The sequence below is a fragment of the Lycorma delicatula genome, chromosome 8, assembly GCF_047948215.1.
Source record: "Lycorma delicatula isolate Av1 chromosome 8, ASM4794821v1, whole genome shotgun sequence".
NCBI classification, from domain to species: domain Eukaryota; kingdom Metazoa; phylum Arthropoda; class Insecta; order Hemiptera; family Fulgoridae; genus Lycorma; species Lycorma delicatula.
The window spans coordinates 60,691,835-60,716,489 of record NC_134462.1 but is presented as its reverse complement, the minus strand read 5'-3'; the positions used below and the strand labels follow the sequence as shown (position 1 = coordinate 60,716,489).

The window sequence follows — 24,655 nt, the reverse complement described above, 5'->3', positions numbered from 1 at the left end:
GACATTATCTTATATGGTATAATCAGGTCTTATGGTAAAATTACATCTCTTTAATAAAAGTGAAATAGTGCATTTACTGCACAAGTAAGTGGAAATAATCTCTTTTGTAAAATACAGGTAATTCAATAATTATGCATAACATGTTTCATGTTTGCAATATATCTTTTAATGTGACAATTTTATAGAATGGGTGAAAAATTATTTCTCTCATGTAAAATAATATTCACTTGTTGTAATTCAGAATATTTATATGTTTAATATACATCTATTTATAGTGTATCTAGCTAGTAATTATATAATTATGAGAGAATTTATTACACTAAATGATATTTACCATCTTTCACTTAGAATATTATTTTAAAATTCAATTTTTTTGTAGCTATAAGTTTAATTAGCCAATATTTTTAATGTTATGACTAAAAATATATTAAACTCTACAAAACTATGATCAAATTGTATTTTTTATACACTCAATTTTGATGGCATCTTAAAAATGTATGGGTTTCTCATCTATTGGAAGGTAAATTATTCTTAGGCAAATGTGCTAAATAATAAAAAAAAAAAATCATGTGAATTGAAGCAATAATAAGTGACAATTTTTTTTTTTTTTTTTTTTTTGAAGGCATGTTTATTTATTTATCCTCTTCTAGAAGGACAAGATCATCAGCAACAACATCGCTGATATGAAGATATATAATCCAGTACATAAGATTAAAACAGACGAAACACACTGGAAATACTATACGAGAATATTTATCGATGTCACTCGGTGTTATACCATATAACTTGTTTATATCTTTACCGGGATGAATTAAATGTTGTGGTGCTGGAGCTGCAGCTTCTTCATCTGCTCGGCCGTTGATCGTGTTCTCCAGTGTTCCACCTTTGAAATGAGCCTTAGGATCGTGCACTTTGAACCGCACCTCCTGGAACAAAGTCACTCCAACCACTTACAAGAGACACCTGGTCACTTAAGGTTACTTAAAAAATAAATTAACTCTATTAGTTTTATTAATTAATACTTAAAGGGATCAGCTGACCTTAAACGTACTGGAAGAGAAAGAGAGTATATTATGCGATCCAGCTTAGTCCACATACTTAGGATGACCCATTGGGTATCTAGCCATATGAACAAAGCTCTGAAGGGAAGTAGGATCAAGGATTTGGAAAAAAAGTGTAAGTGAAGAAGTGATTTACTTATTTGAAGCAACATGAAAAGAGAAAAACGCATTGGAAATGCTTCAAAGTCCTTCCAGGTAGAGGTTTTTATCTGGTTTACAGTTTCTTTGGTAGATGATAGTATATTTATCTGAAAAAACAGATTACTAATTGATGATTTTGTGATGACCTACTTAAGTATTGCTGCAAAAAGTTTTTTTCATCCAGATACTTAAAGCAACATGAGAAATTTTCTCTGAGGAAAACTCTTGCTAATTACATTAATAGCATGGCATTTGAAAGCAAGTAATTATGTATAAATCATTGAAGGAATTGTGTTTACTGATCCTAATAAATGCAAGTAAATTATAGAAGATGGGAAGGAAGAAAACAAATAAATTAGAAATTTAGAGAAGATTAGGATAATATCAGTATGGAAGAAGTTTATGAAAGAAAGAAGAGGTTAATAAAAGAAAGACAAGTATGAAGACCTATCTTCCATTCAAAAGTTTGTTTCTTTAGTAGAGTGTATCATACTGTATACAGTAAATAGTGCCAGACTCAAATTTAAGCAACGTGGGGGTTTTCTTGTCGAGAGATTTTTGAATGACTCCGAAAAGCTAATAGTGCATTGCAGGTATCTTAATGGTAGACAGGAAAAACAATGAGGATCATGTTATGAATATGGGGCAGCAGCCTTTCTGAGGATATGGAAAGACCTGCTGAATAATGCCTGATATTTCTCAGCAAAATAGTTTAAACTTTACTGTTTAGTTGAACTTTTTTTTAGTATTTGAATTGAGCGTACAATTTTATATATATATGGTTTTATTTCTTATCTTTTGGATAATCTGAAAACTAACAATATTCTTACTACACACTTTTATTATTTGTTTCAGGAGTGTAATATTTTAAGTATAGTTATCCAAATTTTTCAATAGAATTGGTAGCAAATAAAAACACTGATTTTTTTTTGTAAGTATTTAAAAGTTCTTTACATTATAATTGGTGTTTCTTTTGCTAATGTAATTACTTACATAATTACTTATTTTTTTTTGAATATGTTATGTCTATTTAAATAACACATGTGTTTACAAATTATAGAACAATATTTATTTATTAAAACATAATAAACAATTACAAAAGTGTCCAATGAAGTGAATATTGAAAACTGACATTTTAATGACTCCAATCCTTGATCAATAGTCTATATTATATCAAACATTGGGATATAACAGAATTGTTGGTTCATTCTTTCTTTAGTGGTATATAGATCAATGGTGGATTGTTAGTTTTGAGAAATGTATACTATTAATTATGCACAAAACTGGGAAATATTAAAATGTAATAATCATATTTATAAATATATATATATATATATATATATATAAAAAAAAAAAAAAAAAAAAAAAAAATTATATATATAATTAAAACTGAAGAGGTATAACAGAAGAATTAATATAATTTTCAATAGTACTTTTTTCCCAGAGATTGCATTACAAATACACAACTTTGGCTGAGGTACTGTCATTATGGCCGTATTTTTTGGCTGAGCTTCTTCATTATGTGCAATGGAAGTCATCAGATCCTATCCTAATGGTACATACACTCTGAAAATGTGTGATTAATATTAAACTTTATCGTTCAAAAAGAGGTAAGAAGTGGAACTTTTAATTTTTTAATGTAAGAAACTTATGCACTTCAGTATTATCTAATTAACCTTATTTTTAAAAAAAATACTGTTTTACTGCTTTTTATAAGGTGTAATTCTTCCATTATATACTCTATTATTATATAATTAACATGGATTATTTTATCTGAAATCTGTATACGAATTTAAAATCTTTATGTTATTACTCATAGATTTTTCTTTTTCTTAGGCTGTCAGCTGCTCTACTTGCTCTAGCCAAAAAATTAAAAAAATCTCCCACCCGGTGTTCAATTTGAATGTATAATAATACAAGGTTATACATAGTTATTTGTCCAAAAGATATTTTCAAAGTGGATGCCAGTTGAGAGACTCATTAGTTTTATTTGCCATGGAAGTAAAGTGAGCAACAATCTGTGAAAAATAGTTTAATATAAAATTTCTAAACATTTCTCAATATTAGTTGAGAAATAATTAGGTGCTAAAATTAGTCAAGTATTGATAATCTGATATAGGAACAAGTAACTCCTGAAAATAGTAAACTAATTTTCAAGAATAATAAGCATTCCTTGCCTAGCTTACTAGAGAAAGAGAAGTGTGAATTAATTTTCCATTGTCTTCTTCATTGAGTTATGTGTTTTGTTGCACATTAGCAGTTCATGTCTACTGATATGCAGATGATATTCAGCCCTTCATGTTACACCTTCATTCTGTTTGCTACTGTGATTTGTGTTGAGGAAACATTGAACCTCAGGTATTTTACATATATCACAGGTGTGAGAATGAAGACCCACTGGGTTGGTTTAGTGGTGAATGTGTCTTCCCAAATCAGCTGATTTGGAAGTCAAGAGTTACAGCATTCAAGTCCTAGTAAAGTCAGTTATTTTTACATGGATTTGAATACTAGATCATGGATACCGGTGTTCTTTAGTGGTTGGGTTTCAATTAACCACACATCTCAGGAATGGTCAAACTGAGACTGTACAAGACTACACTTCAATATATTTACGTACATACATATAATTCTCATTCATTCTCTGAAGTATTATCTGAATGGTAATTACCGGAGGCTAAACAGGAAAAAGAAAGAAAAGCTGTGAGAAGGGAAGAGAAAGTGTAAAGCAACAAAAATTTCAATTGATTTAAAGAGAATTACTAAGAAGAACACTAAAGTATATAAAATAATTATTGTACCTCAATGAAGTAGTTTTATTTAAAAAAAATGAGTCAGTCAGATAATGAAGAGGTTTCAAATCTAATTAGTGAATAACCTAACATGACATATTGAATTTGTAGCTAAGGACTTATGTGTTAATTTTGTTCAATAGATTACTACACAAATGGGGTAACACGGCATTATAAAAAAAGATTAAGAAAGGCTTCTGTTATTAAAAAATCAAAAAAATCTTAATGTTTTAGATTTGCTTCATTTCTGAACCTGATAGACATAAAATATTTAAATCTATGCTCTAAACTATTATATGATAAGAAGATGAATAATCTTTTTCATGTTTACACTAGTTAGCTGTGCAATGTTTAAAACTAATTTAGAATATAAATGTAATCATAAATATGTGATCTTAAAAATAAACATACTTTAGTATGTAGTAGTTTACATGCATGTCAAAAAAGTAGTTTTGAATTCAGAGGGTTCCTTTTCATTTTCTTACCAAGAAATATAGCTGAACCTTGATAATTGTAGGGTCAGTACAATCAAGCATGTTTTAAAATTATGAAATAACAGTGCTTTTATCATCTATTCCTTCACACCTTGTATTAAGTACTGGGTCAGTCAAAAGGTAAACATAAGCCTAAAAAAACTAATATTGGGAAGAAAAATTAAATAAATTCTTTGATCATAATTATGCTTATACAACTTAAATAAAATGTCAGATACAATTAATTAATTATTGTTTTATAAATAACTGATAAATGAGTATAAATTATAGGTCCATAAAATAATTTCTAAAATATTAAGAAAAAAGAGTGGATGAAATAAAAAGATTTTTAATGAATGTCATTTAATGAATGTATTACGGGCAATCTGAATTACATAGATTAGATGTAACGAGGAATGAAAATAAGGATGTTAATGCAGTTGTATCATTAATGTTGTTGCTATCACTCAGTGTATTATCTGTTCTTACTAACAGTTTGAAGTTTGTATCAGAAAAAATGAAACACTTTTCAGAATGATTAATATGGAAAATAAAAAGTGAAAATGGCTCCTGGTTCTTAAATGCAGGTAAATAAATAATGATTATCCCAAAAGCATTATCAAGTATTGTATTTTTGAAATACTCAATCAGTGACACATCGCTGTTATCAACATGTCATAATTAACCTGGGAATTAATTTTAGAGAAATGATATTTGAAGTTATTTTATTACAAATTTAATCTACATAATCATTCCAAGAGAGGTTACCACCAGTTGTTTTATGTAAAAACTTCATTATGATAACTCTTCTGCAGTAGTTTATTACCTAACATGATATAAATGTTATTTTCTTCTTTGCTATATTAGTTTTAAAGGTTATAAAGTTGGATTTATTTTCATTTAATTCTAAATTAGCCCAAATAAAATTTAGCTGAATGAATATCTATAAAAATATCTATCTCTACTGGATTTATATCAGCAACAGATAATACTAGTGGTTCAGTATCTGTTAGAGCATAACTATATATTTCTTTTTTAATCCTTGATAATAAATCACTGATGGATTTTAAAAATAGTGCTGATCTGTTGTTAAATTTTGGTTCTTCACATTTATATGTATTTGGATAAATTGAGATCTATAAGCTTACTTCATTTTCTATCTCTTGTTTATTATTACACGTTATTTCCTACTAAAAGATAAATATAGTCTAAAAAAATTATTAGCTTCACCTGTTTAAATTTTTTCTCCAGTTTTTATAAGGATTTACTACATGGTTATTGTTTCAAATTTAGAGCCACCATAATATTGTATTATATGTGTTTTAACAAAGAGCCACCTAAAAATATTTATTGAATTTTGGAGTTAAGTTTTCAAACTTAAAAAAAAATCTTTCAATCTGAGATTAATCCAATTATAATATATAAAACCAAAATTAGGATTTTCTTTCATTGTCAGGGATATTTTTTATTAAGATTGTCTAATTAACAGCTGATTAAACTAGCACAGGATTTTTATTTTAATCGATCCATAGTCCTGTGACAGTAGTATTTCTTTATAATATTTCTTCTTAATGGCCTGTTATGAGATGTGTTAAAAATTATAAGCAAAATGCTATCTAACTATTACGCCATCCTGTTTGGTTAAGTATCTAAAGTATTTTATTTAGGTTATATTTGTAATCTCCAGTGAGTTGTTAAGTTCCCCTTGACAGAGGATCCATTTTATTCTCAACAGGAGGTTAGCCATTATTCACAAGTTGTGTAGATAAAATGGTTTTAGATGTTTAACTAAAATCATCTATAATGAATGTATTTACAGTAAATTTTCAAAAGCATAATAGCAGATTTGATGTAAGCAATTATGTTTTTACATTTAATGTTTTGAAAACTGAATTCAAGTTCTTCTCATGTTAAGCATTAATTATGATTGTCTGTACCTAAAAGAGTTGTTTCAAGTTGCCCATTTAATTTATAATTATTAGATAAGCCATTTTTTTCTTAAAGGCTAAGCATCACACAAACTACTCATTTCATTCTACAGATTGCAAGTGAATATGCTGATCTCTTTTCAAACAGTTTTGAATTAAGATTAATTTTGTGTTTCAAGTTCATTTTTTACTATATTGCCTTTATAAAAAGTGAATGAATAAATTGCTCAGTTATTTAGTTGTAAACCTTTTCAATAAAGATCAATTGTATCTAAGCTCATTGGAGATTTAAAATAGCAAATTTAGAAAGTCGTTTAAGAATCCTACTTTTACATATAAATTGATTAAATATGATTGTATGTGACTTGATATGAAATTAAAATTATTCCTAAAATTTGTACAGCCAATATTAAGGTTAACTTGCGTTCTGTGTCAAAAATGAAATGAAGTGGTTTCCTGTTGTCTTTTTCACAAAGTTTAATTAATTATCATACATTGGATATCAAAATGTTGGTGATATTCAGACCTAGAAAACTTTTCATTCAATTTACTACGGGACTGACTAGTGAACATTATTACTGTCACAGAGAGATAATCTGACTGATGCCTTTTGTACCTCAGGTGCTGTATGTACAATGTATCCATAAGAAAGACAGGGACAGATAGCGTAGGAACCCTTTTGTTGTGAAACAATACACTGTATATTGTACTGTAGAATAATTATAATTACTAATGTTAATTTTAGCATATTTAGTGAAAGAACATCTCCTGATGAATAGGGCTAGCACGTGCTCCTGTGCCTCATAAATGTAATTGTGGTTTATTATATTTTTTAAATATTAATTTTAAGAATTTACAGGAAAAAACAATGTATAATGGTTTTTTGTTTTTCTTCTCTCTCTCTCACTCTCTCTCTCTCTCTCTCTCTCAGGCCAGACCCACAATTAAGTTTTAACACAGCCTGGGAGAGGTGTACTTATAATTCAAATGAGCCTTCCCATCTATGGGCTGTATGTCTGGCATGATAGGTGGGCTCACTGGTTGGATTTTTTCCTTACTTTTTTCCACTCTAATGAGGGAAAGCCATAGTAGACCTCCCTCACTGGTATCGGGTCTTTAATTTCTTAGTCTTCCCTCCAGGGATTCCCGATCACTCCTCGTGGACAGCCCACCTTGGTGAACCACCCCCTCCTGATCAGGGCTGCCTTCCCTGCTCCTAAGTTCCCCAACATTGAGTTTAGTTTAGTGCACTGTCAAACAACACCCCATCCTGTGCCCCTCTGGTCAGCACTGTAGCATTTTTGGTGTCGCTGTAAGCTGGCCTCACAGACAATACTCTAAAATCCTCAGCATTCCCAAGTACTTCTTTGAGTGCGGAGACAATCTCAGGCTCTGTAGTATCTGCAGAAATATCTTTTAAATGTACAACTGTGCGACGGCTGTCCAGTGATTTGGTCGATGCAGAAGCCGGCCACCCTTGAACTCAGGACCGACCGGAATTCCTCCGCTTTCACTGCTCCCTTCACCCGAATATGTAAATCCTCACCTGTCCTCCTCTGCAAGGATAATATTATCTTACCAGCCTCCACACTTGCGACCGTTTCCTTCACAATATGAAGGAGATAGGCATATGTTTTTCCTTGGAATTCAATTATTATAGTCCTGCTGTTAGCAACAGACAGAGTAGTTGGCTTGACTTCTGTTTTTGTAATTCTTTGCTGTGTCACACCCTCTAAAGGCGAAGCAACCTTAACCTCTGTTTTATTACTCTGAGATATACTCATATACCAGATTTTCTTCAACCCAGTGAGAATCTGTACTAAGATACTCTCTTCACCATCCGACGAATTGAAAATCACTGTGAACCTCTTCAATTGCGCCGGCGACCCTAGCATTGCTGAAGACTCCATGCACCTCTTCAAGTTTAATTGCTGGTTTCTGTGACAAAATATCAACTCCTTCTTTGGTTCTTGCAGTATCTTGGAAGTAACATATTTCTCCCTTGTTAGGCAGAATAGTCACCTGTTCCATCCTTTAGGCTAAGTTCCTTGGCCATTTATTCTTCACCAAATATATTAACTCCTCATCTGGAAGCCACGTAATGAGGACGTAAACTATGTTGCTAACATGTTGCTCCCAAAGCTGTTCAGTTTGCGTCTGCATATCACTTCTCGCCACCAACTTAGGGTGTGACAATTCATACGAGTTAACTACCACTTCTAAGTCTTCTGCTTTCTCAATGGCTCGAATAGCACTCTTTTTAACCTCTCTCTTAGTATTAATATTCTGATTAATAAGCTTATTCAGTAACTTCAGTTCTTCAATCAAATGGTCTAAATCAGTCCCTTCAGTAACATCACCATTGCTATTGTCCTGAGTTGTCTCTTTTTGCCTTTTAGGGACTCTCTCTTGTACTACCTCTATTTCAACTAACTACACGGTCCTTACACTTTCCATGGTCCTAGAGGTGCCCGCCTCCAGCAAACTGGATCATTGACATTTTGGTTTGTTGTAATCTTCCTCCATAACACAGCAATTAAAATAAATTTAATACAAGTACAGTGATTATGGAATACGTTGTATACTTACATGACAAGATCAGTTTTATATATACAATTATGTAACCGTTAAAAACAATCGCTTATGGAGCAAAGCTACATTATTCCGTTATCAGAAGATAAAAAAACAATATAAATTGATAAAATTAATTTCAACCAGCACTTATCAGTCTAAGCTATGATAATCTACCATACACAATTGATAACAGTTATAAGTAACAATACTATCTAAATTAAAAACAATTACTGGAGCAGTAAACAAGTCAACCTACAAACACACTACCACTTGCACTAACTTGTTACTGCAACCAGCAGACGACTGACTGTAGAACAATTAAATAAAAACAACTAAAAAACTAAATAAAAAGGTCAGTTCATATCCAAAAATCACAAAAATTTAACAGATGCTTCCAGTAAATTCCCACTGACATTGCCAATCCTCCAAATCAGAAACAAAACCCGTTGAACTGATAAAATAAGAATACAAAGAGAGCACATAAAAATACGTCCGAACTCGACAGAATTTCTAACTCAATCTCTATAACTCAAATGTATTATGGTTGATATCAATCAACTCAACCTGATTTATATCTCAATCTGATATGAAATAATCCAGTTCATAGCCATGCCAATAAAATCAGATATTTTTAATTTTCTGCACAGTCTCATCATTTTTGTGTTCTGTCTTTCAGGAGATCATCACTTTAAATTTATCTTTATTTCAGTTCCTGGCTTCAAACCATTTTATATTTCATTTCTTTTAGATCACCTATTACCTTAATATTAAATCTCTACAGTAAAAGATACATTTTCTTCTTTTCTTGTAACTATTTTGTTTGGGTCATCTGTCACATTTGTTGATTTGATTATATTTTCCATTCCTTTCTGTTTTATCTTTTAACCTCAATGTAACTACTAAAGCCTAAATTCTAAGGAATCTGTTTTATTTATTTCACTCTTTGCCTACCATTTTAGTTCTTATCTTCTACATATTTTATCTACGATCAGATTAACTAAACATGGATGTTTTAATAAATTACTGCCAATCAAAATTCTTCCAGAAATTTTTGGTTCATTTTACAGTACCCAACCCTTGAATTAAAGCTCTTCTTGCTTGTGGCTGTTTGCTTTTAATCTCTATTTTACTTTGTCCATTCTCATTATTCATCTTAACAATTCTTCATTTTATACTATCTACCCCGTAAATTAAAGCGCTTCTTGCTTGTGCCTGTCTGCTTTTGATCTCTATTTTACTTTGTGTATCCTTTAATCTCTTCTTATTAGTCATTTTGTTTAAGAAAATACATTATTTTTAAGTTACTAGAGGTGAACAAGTAAACCAGATAACCGTAATTTACTGAATTATAAAGAATATTAGAAATAATTTATACATAATTATAGTTAAAATTAATGAATGAGTATATCATATTCTTTAAAAATTGAAAACTTTTTGAATTTTTAAAAGTTAAATAAAATGTCAAATGATTTAGCAGTATAATAGTAAAAGGGATATAAAAGAGTATAGATTGTAAAACGTTTTAGTGCATTTATTGTTGCTGTTGAAATAGAGGATTATAATGTATACATTTATCCATGACATTTAATGAATGCAATTTTGCAATCAGAAAAAACAAAAAAAAACAGAAAAATTATCCTTATGTATTTAAATTTTTCTGTAATTTTTCAAAATATTATATTTTTTTGGCTCTTATGTGCTCATCAGCTGGGTCAGTAACATGCAGTGAACAAATTATGTTGTTCAGAAATTTTATTGTGTTGTCTAAAATGCAATTGTGTAATTTTAATCTCATTTCTTTGTTCACCATCACAAAATAAAAAAAAAAATAATAGTAAGGATAATAAATGCTGATTTAAAAAATAAAACTCATACTGTTTTGAACTTTTTCAAAAGACAAATCTTTTTCAGATTACATATCATTTTAGATTTTATCATATTTACACAGTATTGGCGTATTTGCATAGGTTCAGGATTTCCTTGCCTGTAACATTTAGCAACACAAATTAATTAATTTGTGATGATTATTAAAGAAATATAACTGTCTGATGTAATATTTTTTAACTTGTACAATTGGTTCATACTTAAAAAATTTTTTTTTTTACTGTTATTTTATAAATGTTTGCAAATAAAAAGGTAATTTTATTAAAATTATCGATAAATGAATTTGGTAAAAAAAATTTAATAAAATTGTTGACTGAAGGAAGGCTTATCAAAAAAAAAATTAACATTTAATAAGAGAGGTAAAAAGGGAAATTTTGGAGCTTGTAGTAGGGAATTTGATAAGTAGGTAAGTGGAAACACTGTTTAGCAATGCATTAAGTGGGAGATAACGAATATTCCATGTTGTGTGGAATCATTTATTGCTGAATAACTTGGAGGCCGAATTAATAGTAATAGAAAATTTCAAGATATCATGCAAGTAGTTTCACAAATTTAAAAAAACTGAAAATGAACATGTAAAAAATATTTTGAAAAATGCTGTAGGGAATTAAAAATATTAAAAAGATTTATGTGATTTTTTTATGGTTTTTGTTATATTTTGTAATAAAAAACATGTTCTGGAAAGTTATATAGAATTTCAATAAATAGTACTGGTATATTAGACAAATATTCTTGTTGTAAAATCCCGATAAGCTTTTTTGAAAATCTGGCAACCCTGGTAAATATCTATTTCAGCTCTGTTTAATTCCATTTCAAGTGAATATATATATTATATATATATATTTTTTTTTATTAGGATCACAACATATAAATTTGTCTGTCAACCTGACCCTATCTCTGGATTAAACTTGTAATGATAAAGTTGAATATACATAGTATTTGGGAGTATTAGAGTTTTATACTAATTTTTTCCTGCTTAGTTAAAGTAGTGGGTGTAATGCATTGTTTCAAGCAGAAAGAAGTTTATTAATTTTGTTGCTTTAAAGGTGTCTATCCCAGTCTTTCATGTGGGTATGATAATAGAGCATTTCAGGTGTAGGCTATAATGATTAGTGTTGTTCACTCAGAGAATGATGGTCGCTTTACAACCAATACCTGTGGTGAACTGAGTGAAGGTGTTAATTCATAAGCTGAATACCACTTGTATTTCAGCGTGTTTGCTAAACTGATATCCAATAATATACTCAGCTCATTAAAGAAGACAAAATGGAAATCACTTTACTCTCATTTACTTTGTAAGCCTGGTACTGGAATCTTGATATTCTTGAAAAAGATTACATCATTTATAGGAGTGATTGTTACTCTTGTCAAGATGTCTGTAAACATGGTTGTGACACATAACATTCATATAGATGTTAGAAATATGAATATATGTGATCTTATTTGAATCTGCATTTTTTAGGCCAAATTTGTAACCTTAACCGACCAAATTAACTAAACTTAACTGTACTAGATTAGTGAAATTGAAAACTAGGTCAGTGTACTCTTTGAAACATTTATGTTAAAACCCTCAAGTGATATATATATATATATATATATATATATATATATATATATCAAGTTATGATTAATGCAATTTAAATAATATTTGACAGATGTAGTCAATATAGGTATCATTTTTGAAGTCATTGACTTCAAAAGACTCCATAACTCTTAATGGCTTCAGTGGTTGACTATTTTACTTATAATTTGTTGGAGGACTGATTGATAATTTAATACAGGATTGTAGCAGCATATTACTGATTTTTCTCATTTATGATTTTATTTTAATCATTTCAAATATCTATGAATGGCAGAAAAAGCACATAAACCCAAAAAGTCCAATTTTGAGATATATCTTGTGTGTGTATGTAAATCATTGTCTCATAAGATGGAATAAGCACATAAGTCAAATGCTTATGCAAGGCTGATAATAATAGGAGTATACAAAAGCACTCGATTAAAAAGTTGTTTAATAGAGAAATCTAATAAACACTTTAGTTGACTTGTACCAACACCTCCGTTAACTAATACACATTAGGGTAAAACCACTTGTTGAAATTTTTTCCTATTTGTTCATTTCCTGATTTTTCTAAGTTGTAAAATAGATAATAAACAGTAATTGTTTAAACTTTTGTTTAAAAATAAAAAAAATAATTTGTTAAATAACAAAAAATTGTAAAAATTGAAATTTACAAGCCTGCAGCTGAAATTTATAATGACTGTAATAGTAAGCATCATTTTCAGGCTTTTTTGTCTAGTATTTTGGTTTGGTGTGCATTTTTAGGTTGGACGTTTAGTGTTTTCAAGATACTAATAATGAAAAACAGGACACTCGCATGGTAAATTCATGCTTCTTCTTGTTATACAGCAAAGCAATTAAAATCTCCAAATAATTACAGGTATGTGTATTTTCATTAATAATTTTAATAGAAGTATATTAAGTTAGGTTATGTTAAGATTACTATGATTAGTCATTAATGTGCATAATTATTTACAGTTAAAAGAAGTGCTATAATTGTAATAGAAGTATATTAAGTTAGGTTATGTTAAGATTACTATGATTAGTCATTAATGTGCATAATTATTATGCAGTTAAAAGAAGTGCTACATTAAATTTATTTATCATGTAACTATTTTTTATCATCTGGTTCACCGATGAAGATACATGATTTATCACAGTTTTCATATTTAATTATTTATCTTACAGAATTTAAAGTCCTTTATTTAATAAGGGCTTAAATTTTACAATGAAACAATGAATAATAATTTTTTCAGATGGAAACCAGGAAAGCTATGTTATTTCTGATAATGGCGAAAGTCGCTCAGTGAGTTTTCAAGAGACAATTGAAAAGTCAGAATGTGATGGCTGAAAAGATGATTAAGGATGATGAAGATTGTGTTATTTTGGTAATGGTCAAAAGCTTAAATCTGTGCTAATAGTGTGTATATAATTTTATTTTAATTATTATAAGATTAATTTCGGTTATTGCTTTCACATAGAAAAATACTATTGCAATGAAAAATGTTTCCCTTTTACAGTTACTGGCATGCAAGGCTATCTGAATTCACGCAGTAATATCAATTCATATGCACAGAATTTAAAGAGTGTAATATTATTAGGTTGCATTTTAGAAACTATTTTTAATTGTTTTATGTTTTCATTCCATGTGATTGCTCAATGTTAATATAAAATTATATTTTTTTACAAAAAAACTTAATTTTTTTACAAAATATTCAAAAAATCTACAAATTAATAATTGATTATAATATCCCTTTATAAAAATTTACTGCAGTTTTATGCTGGTGAATGATTTCAATACAATTTTATACTACTCGTATTATGTACACATATGCATGATAATATCTTTCATTTTTCTTTTATAACTGTTAAAGAAAATCTGTAAAAATATTAAGTTTCTTTCTTGTGATTAATTTTGAATATTCCAAACGAGCTTGGTAGAATAGAAACAGCTTTTATTGAAAATTGAGTCACATCTGTTCTCTCCTGTTTCACAACAAGTTGCCACCCTATTTTATCTCTTTATTCTGATCTATTGCTGACCCTAAATAGGATCTAATCCATGAATAAATCTAATTTCTTATAATCCTCATTATTTTGTTTGGAAAATTTTGGTAAAATGAATTGTCTAAAATGTTTTATTATTTTAAAAAAGTGAATTAATTGAAATAAGGTTACTTCTAAGATTTTAATTATAAATTTTGATTTAAATAGATATAATTAGTTGAATTTTATTACGATGAATTGAAAATCTTTTAAATTTTCATTAATTCAATCTAGCTGTAAATTTGTATTAAAACTAACTCATGATGTAATGTAAATTTAAATTTATTTCTGAATTCAATGGCTTATTTTTTACATTTATGTGTGTGCGTGCGCATGTGTGAGCGAGTGTATTTATACCACACAAATGTGATATGTAAGTAAAGTGATATGATTCCTTTCTTAAATCTATCACTATTTATTTCTTGAATTGTGGGTAATTTTCACAGTTTTTGTAGATCAAAGAATCTGGGTCAAAAGACCCATCCTTTCAGATAAGATTAAACCTTCCAGAAAAGATATTTTGTTTCTTTTATTGAAAGCTATAATGATCAAATATGAATTGAAAAAAATAAAAACACCTATATTTAGTTGAGTTTATTTTTAAGTAATTAATAAAAATTACCATTATCTACTCTACATCTATTTTATAATAATTAAATTAATTAATATTAATTTTTTTGTTATAAATAAATTATTTCTCATTCAAAATAATACACAAGAAAATGTTTTTTTGTTGTTGATAATTGTTTTTATGATATTTCGTCTTCATGAAATATCATTTTTAATGAACGTGTTTTAACATCAATGAGCAAATGCCTGTTTTATGATGTTGAAGACATCCATTAAATTCCAGTTAAAAGAGTAGATTATATTCAAATCAATATTTAACTTGGTTTATAATATTAATTAATTTATTTACTTACACAGCAACAAGAGGCTGATGTCTACTGCAAAAACGGTTACTAATTGATGATAATGAATTTTGTAGCTTGTGAGAAATGCAACACCTGACTAGGATTCGAATCCAGAACCTTTAGATGAAAGGCACAGATGTTATCACTCCTTCACAGAGATTGTTAATGATTTCAATAATAACTACTTTAAAATGAATTTGAAAGATTTTTTTAGCTGTGTAATTTTCACACTGGGTTTCAAATAATGACATTTTGTTAAGACCGGTAGGATTTATGATGTGTTATGACATAGTGTAAACTTAAAATAAATTAATAAAAGTTTAATGTAAAAAATATCTGAAAAGGAAAATGATAAAAACTTGTTTATATAAAAAAAAGTACAAAAATTAAATGTGGTTTTTGATTACTAAACATCATAAAATACAAAAATTAAACATTAATATAAAAGCAATATTAACAGTAAAAATTATAACTCAGCTTAAATGACCAGTTCAAGTAAAGGATTTAAGAGTTTGATGATATTTAAGTTAACTTTTCAGTTTTTATTAGCACTTTCTGGAGTGATAGCGTATAATTTTTTATTTAAGAGCTGTTTTCTAATTTTTACTTTCCTGTCTAGATAGTGCTGTAGCAGAGATATAGCTCCAGAAGGTAAAGTATTGTAATCAGTTCAATTTGAGCATGTGTGGTTTTCACCAGATCTAGATGTTTTGACACCTAAGAACCCAAAAAACCAGATGGAAATTTTCTGAATGTTAATATTGTATGTATGTTCGATTACCTTATATCTCCTTATATCACCTTATATCTCCAGAACTACTGGACCGATTTTGACCAAACTTGGTCAGATTACTTCTATATATGGGGCATTGATACCATTAAAATTTAGGTGTAGGGGGTGAGGCTGTGGAACAATGTCACCCTCAGTATCTCGAGATGTCACCTAATTAAGGTCATATTTTTCTTAGGTATATTTGCTAACAATTAAAAAATAACAATATTTGCAAAAAAATATTTGAAAAATCGCACCCCTACCCAAAAAATGCTCTAAACTTTGATGCTTTGTTGTGATTGCTATGGTTTTTGTTTTCCATTCTGGTTTCTTCTGTTGTCTAATAACGCATATAAATTAATTTTCGCTAAATTGAGATTCCCAAACCCCACCAAGCGGCTGGACCCAACCAAAAGTCATGCATTTTTTTACATTTTTCTTTTCCCTTTTTTACTGTAATCAAGACTGCTTTAAAAAAAGATTCTTTATAAAATTGAACCTTGACTCCCACTTTTGGGTTCACATAAAAATAACAAACATGGTCATGTGAAGTGCTAATTTGTACATTTTTAAGGGTGCTGAAAACAATTTTAAAAGTAGAATTTGAAATAGAAGCCTTTTTTTAATAGTACCAGATTAGAAGTTTGCAGTTTTAACCTTAAGCCAATATTATTATCTTGTAATTATAACATGGGATTTTTTAATATATCATCAATATATTAATTATTTTTTATTTATAAATAGCGGCATAATGGGAAAGTCCGACAACTGTGTTGTCAGCTTTTTTTTTAACAATCACCAGTAAAAATACACTTTTATTTTGGTTTTGTTTTATTTATCAATTTATAATTTATTTATTTTTATTTTTTTTTATATTTAATTATAGTTTTGTACATTTAATCTTTGTATTTATTTTTTCTTCTGCCAATTCCTATGTCCCTACTAATTATGGTACTTTAAAAATTGAAATTTATTAACAATTTTTTCTATTTTCTTTTTTAATTTCCTGTGTACATTGCATTCTGTTCAACTAGTGAACAATAAGTAACCTCCTCTCCAGCCCAATGCGATGAGGATGTGTATGACATATAAATGAGTGTAGTGTTGTACTGACTCAGGCCGACCATTCCTGAGGTGTGTGGTTAATTGTACCCTCAACCATCAATGTACATCGATATCCAGTGTCTAGTATTCAAATTCATATAAAAGCATCCAAATTTTACTAAGATTTTAACCTGAGAACTTTCGACTCGGAAAAGCTATTAAACAGCTGGTTTGCGACCATGAGTTTTACTACTAATGAGCTGGGTGAGCTGTTAATAATTTTTGTAAAGTAATTTTTATCTTTTGTAAATGGTTTTTGAGCATCTTTTCATTTTTTGTTTCAATAACTGTGTAGTATAGCTCATTCTTTATATATAATTACATATTTTTATTATGAAACATGTACATGTCCGTATGGGTGTTGCAAATAAATGATAGAAATGCTGTTTCTTTTGAAAAAAGCAATAATGTGCAGAAATTTTTTATAATCAGGACATAAATCATTAAATGAATTTTATAAATTTGTTAAAAATCTTTACTAAGATATTGAAAATTTGAGCAGAGCTCAAAATATGTTTGTATAGTCTAGTTAGCCAAGCTACGTGTTAGATCCAAGTTCACGGGGTAGTTAGGGGAACTGATCGGGCCGAATGAAAACAAGTGCACCTATGCTAGGATATATTCCACTGATGAATACATCTTGAATCGGGTAGAGATGTTTTTTTCTGTTGACTAATTTTTGCTGAGAAATAGGCTTGCTCGTCCAGCAGCGAATCTAGTAAATATGCCTTCTCAGAAAATATTTAAGGAATTTTTTTAAGGTCTGAAACTTTATACTCGTGTACTTCTTTTAACTTTATATACAATTTTACATGTATAAATTTAAGTCCTGAATTAATATTTATCTAATTTATTTCACACATTAGTGTTTTAATTGAATCATATTTTGCATTATAAGTTTAATGTTTCTATATATATATCTGATTTTACTGTTTTATATATGACGTGAAATGTAATTTTTTTTTTCTTTCATGCTTTTTTCATCATAACACATAATAGTACATAAATAATTTTACAAAAATTTTTCAAAATTTTTAAAAACTTGCTTGATATTTTTAGTCATATTTTAATCAAATTATTTTCATACATTGCATGAGTTTAATTAGTAAATTAATTTGGATTTCAAAAAATAACATCATATATTGAAATTTTTAATATATTTATATATTAAATATACTGTCTCAACATACTGCCTGCCAAAAATCATCTGAATATATATATATATGATTGATGACGAAATGTGAAATTTGAAACCAAGAAATCTCTCGTACCAAGTTTTTGTCATTTTTTTTTAATGTCAAACGGCTATTGGGTTTGTCATCTGCAACCCCAAAAGCCCCGCATAGCCGTTTTGCAATTTTTTACACCCGCACTCTTAATTTTCACTCTTAATCTACCCCCGTACGGGAGGTTGTTAGCAGAAGTAATGGTGGAATATCGTATTGCCATCCGACCTTAGTAACTGCAAAGTTTCATCAATCGGTAATGTCAGGAAGTATGTTAAATTAAGGTTACAAGATTTAAGGACAAACATGAAAAAAAAAATATTCTGATTTAAAGAAAAGCAAGTAATAATGCTTCTAAACTTCTAAATTTCTATAAACAGATTAACCAAATGTATATTAACACCTAATTATTTTGAGGATCCAAAGTAATTTCTTTACGTGTTCTATATAGTCAACATTTGAATGTGCGACCGGTTTGACCGATGCAATATTTAATGTATTTGGATTTTAATTAACAACACGTCCTGTCTTGTCGATCTGAAGATATTACACTTAATGAGCGTATAAACAAGATTCATTTATACGAACAAGTGATATACTTGCTTAAGGGACCTGAATCAACAAATTAGCTTAGGATACTATTTGGAAACTAGAATTCAATAATTTTTGCAGCTATTGAAATTAATTTTTATATTTTTGAGTTGTGTTTTGTTATTTCTGTGATTTGATCTAGGGGTATTTTGTTAGTAGTTTTGAAAATAACACAGTTACCTTAACTTTTGAGAATGTTGAAAATGATTTTGTAGTAGTTTATATGTATGTTAGTTTTACAAATAGAAATAAAGCGTATTAAATCGGTATTTTTCTGTTTATATCAATGGACGTTTATAACCTTTATGATTGTTAAATCGATTAAAATTAAAAAAACGTTATGAGTTTTAAAATTCTATTCTACAATATTTATGTAATTATTTTTTTATGAGAGCGGATGTGTAATTATTAGGTTTACGTAGGCTAATGTTTTTAAAAATCCATATTTTTACTTCCTTGTACGAAGTAAAGGAAGTATTGTGATCGTTAAAAATTTCAGTTTTCAGATTTCAACGGAAATTTTGACCATCCTTGAATCCATTTTGACTAGTTTCGGCGTGACGTATGTACATACATACGTATGTATCTCGCATAACTAAAAAATGATTAGCCGTAGGATGTTGAAATTTTGAATTTAGAACTGTTGTAATATCTAGTTGTGCACGTTCCCTTTTGAATGCAATCAACTAAACCAAAAGTGTCCAGAAAAGCTCAAAATCCAAAAAAATATGGATTTTTGACTTTTTTTAACTGTAGTAATAAGCTCTCATTGAGAGCTTTTTAACGATATTCATAAGTGGTATTTTATTTTTATTGATTCTAGAGTTATAGCCAAATAAAATTTGAATTAATGAAATATTTGGATCTTATAAGGGGAAGGCACATCGGTTCGAATACCTCTTATTTTTTTTTACCTTTTTTTTTAATTTCAGTATATTGATTTATTAATAATCATTAACTTGTGATTGTATAAAAATATTACAATAAATAATAGTTCAAACATAACTATAAAAAAAAAAGTATGAGAAGTTATTAATGAAATAAGATTTTATGTACTTTTCATTAAAAAAAAAAAAATATGTATATGTAATTTAATAGGCGTACAAAGAAGTCATGTGGTGTCCACATCAGATTATTTGTATACTACTCATTTATTTTATATTTTTTTGTCAATTTTTTAAAACTGCAACATTTATGACTACACGTTAAGAAGTTGTACTTAATTTTGAGTGTCAGAATGTAATTTATTTTTATAAATAAAAAAAATTTGTAATTCTATTAAATAACACTGTAATTTAGTTCTTGTAAATTATGTGCATTATTAGTTACAAGAACTAAATTTATCACGTATCTACGTTATAAGTATACCGAGCGGCAAAAGTCTTCAGTTTTAATCCTGAATCCTCTCTCGTTAGATTCACTTACCGGTATTCATAAGCTTCGTAACCATCTGTAACTAAATATTTTTGTACATGCGTGTGAAATTACGTACATGATTATCCGTACTTAATTTGAGTAATTTATTTATGCTACATCGTCTAATATTCTTCTTAATTTATTTATTAACAACAGGTCTATGTGTGTATGTGTTTTGTCGGAGTGTATATGCGTGTGTGTTTTTATAGTATGCAGATAAGGTAACGTAAGGCAGTAGTCAAGCTAGTACAGGCTACTGGAGTATTATGAGTGAGTAATTAGCGTGAGGGCATGGAAGGGTACGCGGTACAGTGGTACGGAGGAATCGGGGGGACTGGCAGGGGAGCGAAGCCCTTTATTGATCAACTAGTGCCCAGGCAACTGAACTACCTCTTCAATTCTGTACTCCCCGTTATTGCCATAGCACCAGTCTCCGACCATCAAGAAGTACCATCATCCTTTGGCTGTTTGCCTTCCACTTTCCATCTCTTTTTCTATGACCCACTCTTCATTGTATTATACATTTTATATATATATATATATATATCGTAAAGTTAAACGCATAATTTTTGTATGTACTATCATTAATGTATTTTCAATCGTTAAATTGCAGAGGTTAAACGCTGTTACAATATACGGAAAAAATTAAGGTGTGTATATTGACAGAAAAATTTGTTTACAGTAACAAAAAACATAAATAGGATCTTCCAAAGATTTAGAATAGGATTATGAAAATTGCTTAAATGTCATTAAGTATCAAGATCAATCGATAATTTTTGGATACTATTTAATTAAGAAATGATAATTCTCTATTACTAAGTTAAGAGGGTAATAAGTATATATAGTAGTATTTATTTGCACCTTTATAACTCAGGGACGGATTGCCAATTTTCACAAAAAAAGTTTGTTTTTAGAAAAAGTAAATATTGGCTAATTCATAAAAAAATAAAATAGCGCGAATAATAGAACCGATTCAGAAAATTAGAAAACCAAATTTGTTTGAATCGTATCAAATATATTTTCATAAATCGGTTCATTCTGGGGATATGTGGTTTTCACCGGAACTTTACGTTTTGATACTTAAGGAACCCAAAAAATTCCTAAAACCGGATAGAAACTTTCTGGATGTTTGTATGTACGTGTGTGTTCGGTGTCGGCCTCTAAATCGTCTTATATCTCCAGAAATACAGGACCGATTTTGACCAAACTTGGTTAGATACTTCTATATATGAGGCACTGATGCCATTAAATTTTCAATTTAAAAGATCAAGGGCTGTAGAGTAAGGTCATCCTCAGTATCTCGAGATTTCGCCTAATTAAGATCTTTTAAAGATCTATTTATCTTAGGCAGATTTGTTAACAATTAAAAAATAATATTAAAAAAAAATTGCAAAATTGCATCCCCACCCCAAAAAATGTTCTAAATAAACTAATGGCTAAGAAGGTATGGTGGGCCATTACTACTTCCTTTCACCACAAGGAGCGCTAGAGTAGCACTGACGTACAACTGCTGTAATCGTCTGTCTCTCGTTTCTCTGTTTAGCCTCCGGAATCACCGTAAGGTATTACTTTAGAGGATGAATGAGGATGATATGTATGAATATAAATGTAGTCTTGTACAGTTTCAGGTCGACCTGAGATGTATGGTTAATTGAAACCCAACCGCCAGAGAACACCGGCATCCACGATCTAGTATTCAAATCTGTGTAGAAGTAACTTCCTTCACTAGGATTTGAACCTTAGTCTGCTATGTTGTAACGTTACAGGTGAGCGGTAGAATTAAATAAATGAATAATATTTAAAGTTTAAAAAAGTATTTAAAGTGGCTGCTAGTACCGCCACATCCGCACGAATGAAATACGATATGCGCGCGCGCTTTAGTTAAAATCATTGAATTAAATATACAAAAAAAAAAATTATATTTAAATAAAATGATAAATATTTTAAATTAAGGTGTGCGTGTGTGTTAAGCCGTGCATCAGAAAAAACTGCACGACGGGAAAATCCTACGACTTTGTTATCAGGTTTTTTAATAAAATTTGATAAAAAAAGTAATGTGAAAATAATACTAAGAAATATTTTTCTCTGAGAGTAATGATGTTTTTTTATTATTATTACAACCAGTCTCTGTTGAACAGTGTGCAGATGTCACTTTTGGGGCTGAATATCTCTTATACTTCAGTGGGTGTGGTATATGTTTATAGTGTATTTAGAACAGTGAAGAAAAAATAGATAAACTAAAAATAGATAAACGTGTTATTATTATTAAAAACGACTATGCCATTGTTAACAATGTTTTCTTATGCTCAAGTTATTTATCTTATTAAAAATTATAAAATTAATTTTGTAAGGGGCTGACCACTTTTTTCTGCATATTCTTTGCATTGAAATGAGTGGAATTATTGTAATATTAACAATAAATAAACATATTATGTAAGGAAAATTCATGATTACAATAAACTAATAGAAATAATTTGTTTCTGGTCGTTCGAATTTTGTGAAAATGCAACGATTTTTGAAATCTGGTAACACCTGAACGGAAGTATATTTTTGCGAAAAACTACATTTTAATATATTCTAATATCTTAATATTTTTGAATGAAATTTTGATGAGTGAGTGAATCAATTAAAAAAAAAAAAAAACGGTGTTAATACTGAAAAACATATCTTTGTTTCTATAGTACCAATTACCTCCTTCTTTTAAACAATTTTTTTTTATCCTACCAGTATGTTATGTCTTTTGAAGTAACCAAAATTGCATTCTTAGATATTTTTCTGGGCTGAAATTTATCAATTTTGGATAAAATCATTAAAAAAATGTCAGTAATATTGACTGGAACAAGCTTGTTAGTTTTGTGAACTAACAATTATCCGTGTAGAGTTTAATCGGTTATTATGAACCGTAAGTCCATAATATGTACTAATGAAGGATAGATAAGTTTCGTTCAGTAATTTATGATAACCACCATCTATATTTGGTCATTATACTGCAGTCATTGTTCTATGTGTACTTGTATAGTTATTGTACATGTATATAGTTGCAGTAGCATGCAATTTAATCCGGACATAGGGAATTTTTTTGTTTATTTCTATGTTGCGGCTATACTCCTTGACCACACTCATTCTTTAAGTGTTCTGTGTAATGTTAGGTTATTTTTTGTTTGGTTATTGCTATTTTCATGATGTAAATAGTGTTTTGTGAAAATTGAGCTCATTTTTTATTACAAAATCATATTTCCTATTTTTTCGTTCTGTGTGTCTTGAATATGTATAATAATGGACATAACTCCAAGATAACGTTCGAAAATTGTTTCTTTTTCTGAGTGTACCACTATGAAAACGAAAAATAGCTTCTTAGTGTGGTGTTGGATTAGCTATTTTAAAACAATTTAAAGAAACCGGTTCTTTTTTCACCTCAAAGGAAAGGCAAATGTGATTGTAAAAGAAAGACTACTCCAACAAAGGATCGGTTATTAATGAGAGTAAACGTGATCCTAAATTATCTAATGTGGACTTAAATCGATAATTAGCAGCCACTGGAACAAATTTACACGTGACATTTGTTAGAACCCGACTTATTGAAGCCGGACGGAAAGCTCGTCGGTCAGCTAAAAAGCAGCAGCCTTTAAACACCAGCAATGTGCAAAAAAAGACTCTTATGGGTTAAAGCACATGCTTACTGATTAAAGAAGACTGGAAAAATGTTATATCTTCCGATTCATATTTTTATGTTCACGGCAAAAGATTCCATACGTTAGAAAAACATCAGATGAAAATATATCACCGGTTCATATGAGACAATCGGTTAAACATCCCCAGAAAAAATTTTTTTGGGGTTTTCCATATTTGAAGGCTTTTGTTCATTACCTCCAGTTGATGGTATGTTAAAAAGCGATGGATAAATTAGATTCTGAAATAAAGGGTTGTAATACGATTAAAAAACAATTTCCTACAAGGCAACGGAGTGTTCCAACAAGGTTTAGCGCCATGACGTACTGCCAAAAAAGTGGAAAAGTTTTTCGAAGAACGAAACATTAAAGTGCTTCTGTGGCCAGGAAACTCCCAAGACTAAAACCCGATTGAAAATCTTTGGACAATAGTCAAAAAACGACTCTCAAAAATTAATTGTACCACAAAAATTGATCTCATTAAAGCAATAATAACGGTATGGTTTA

General features: G+C 29.2%; 1 protein-coding gene across 1 annotated transcript in view; it reads right to left on the bottom strand.

Moving 5' to 3' along the window:
- Window positions 1-603: 603 nt before the first annotated feature.
- Rdl (Resistant to dieldrin) overlaps window positions 604-24,655 on the bottom strand; it is a 497,648-nt gene continuing 473,596 nt past the window's right edge. Inside the window, exon 9 of the mRNA XM_075372468.1 lies at window positions 604-926. Coding sequence (XP_075228583.1) covers window positions 633-926 — 294 coding nt within the window. The 3' untranslated portion in view covers window positions 604-632. The remainder of the gene's footprint in view (window positions 927-24,655) is intronic.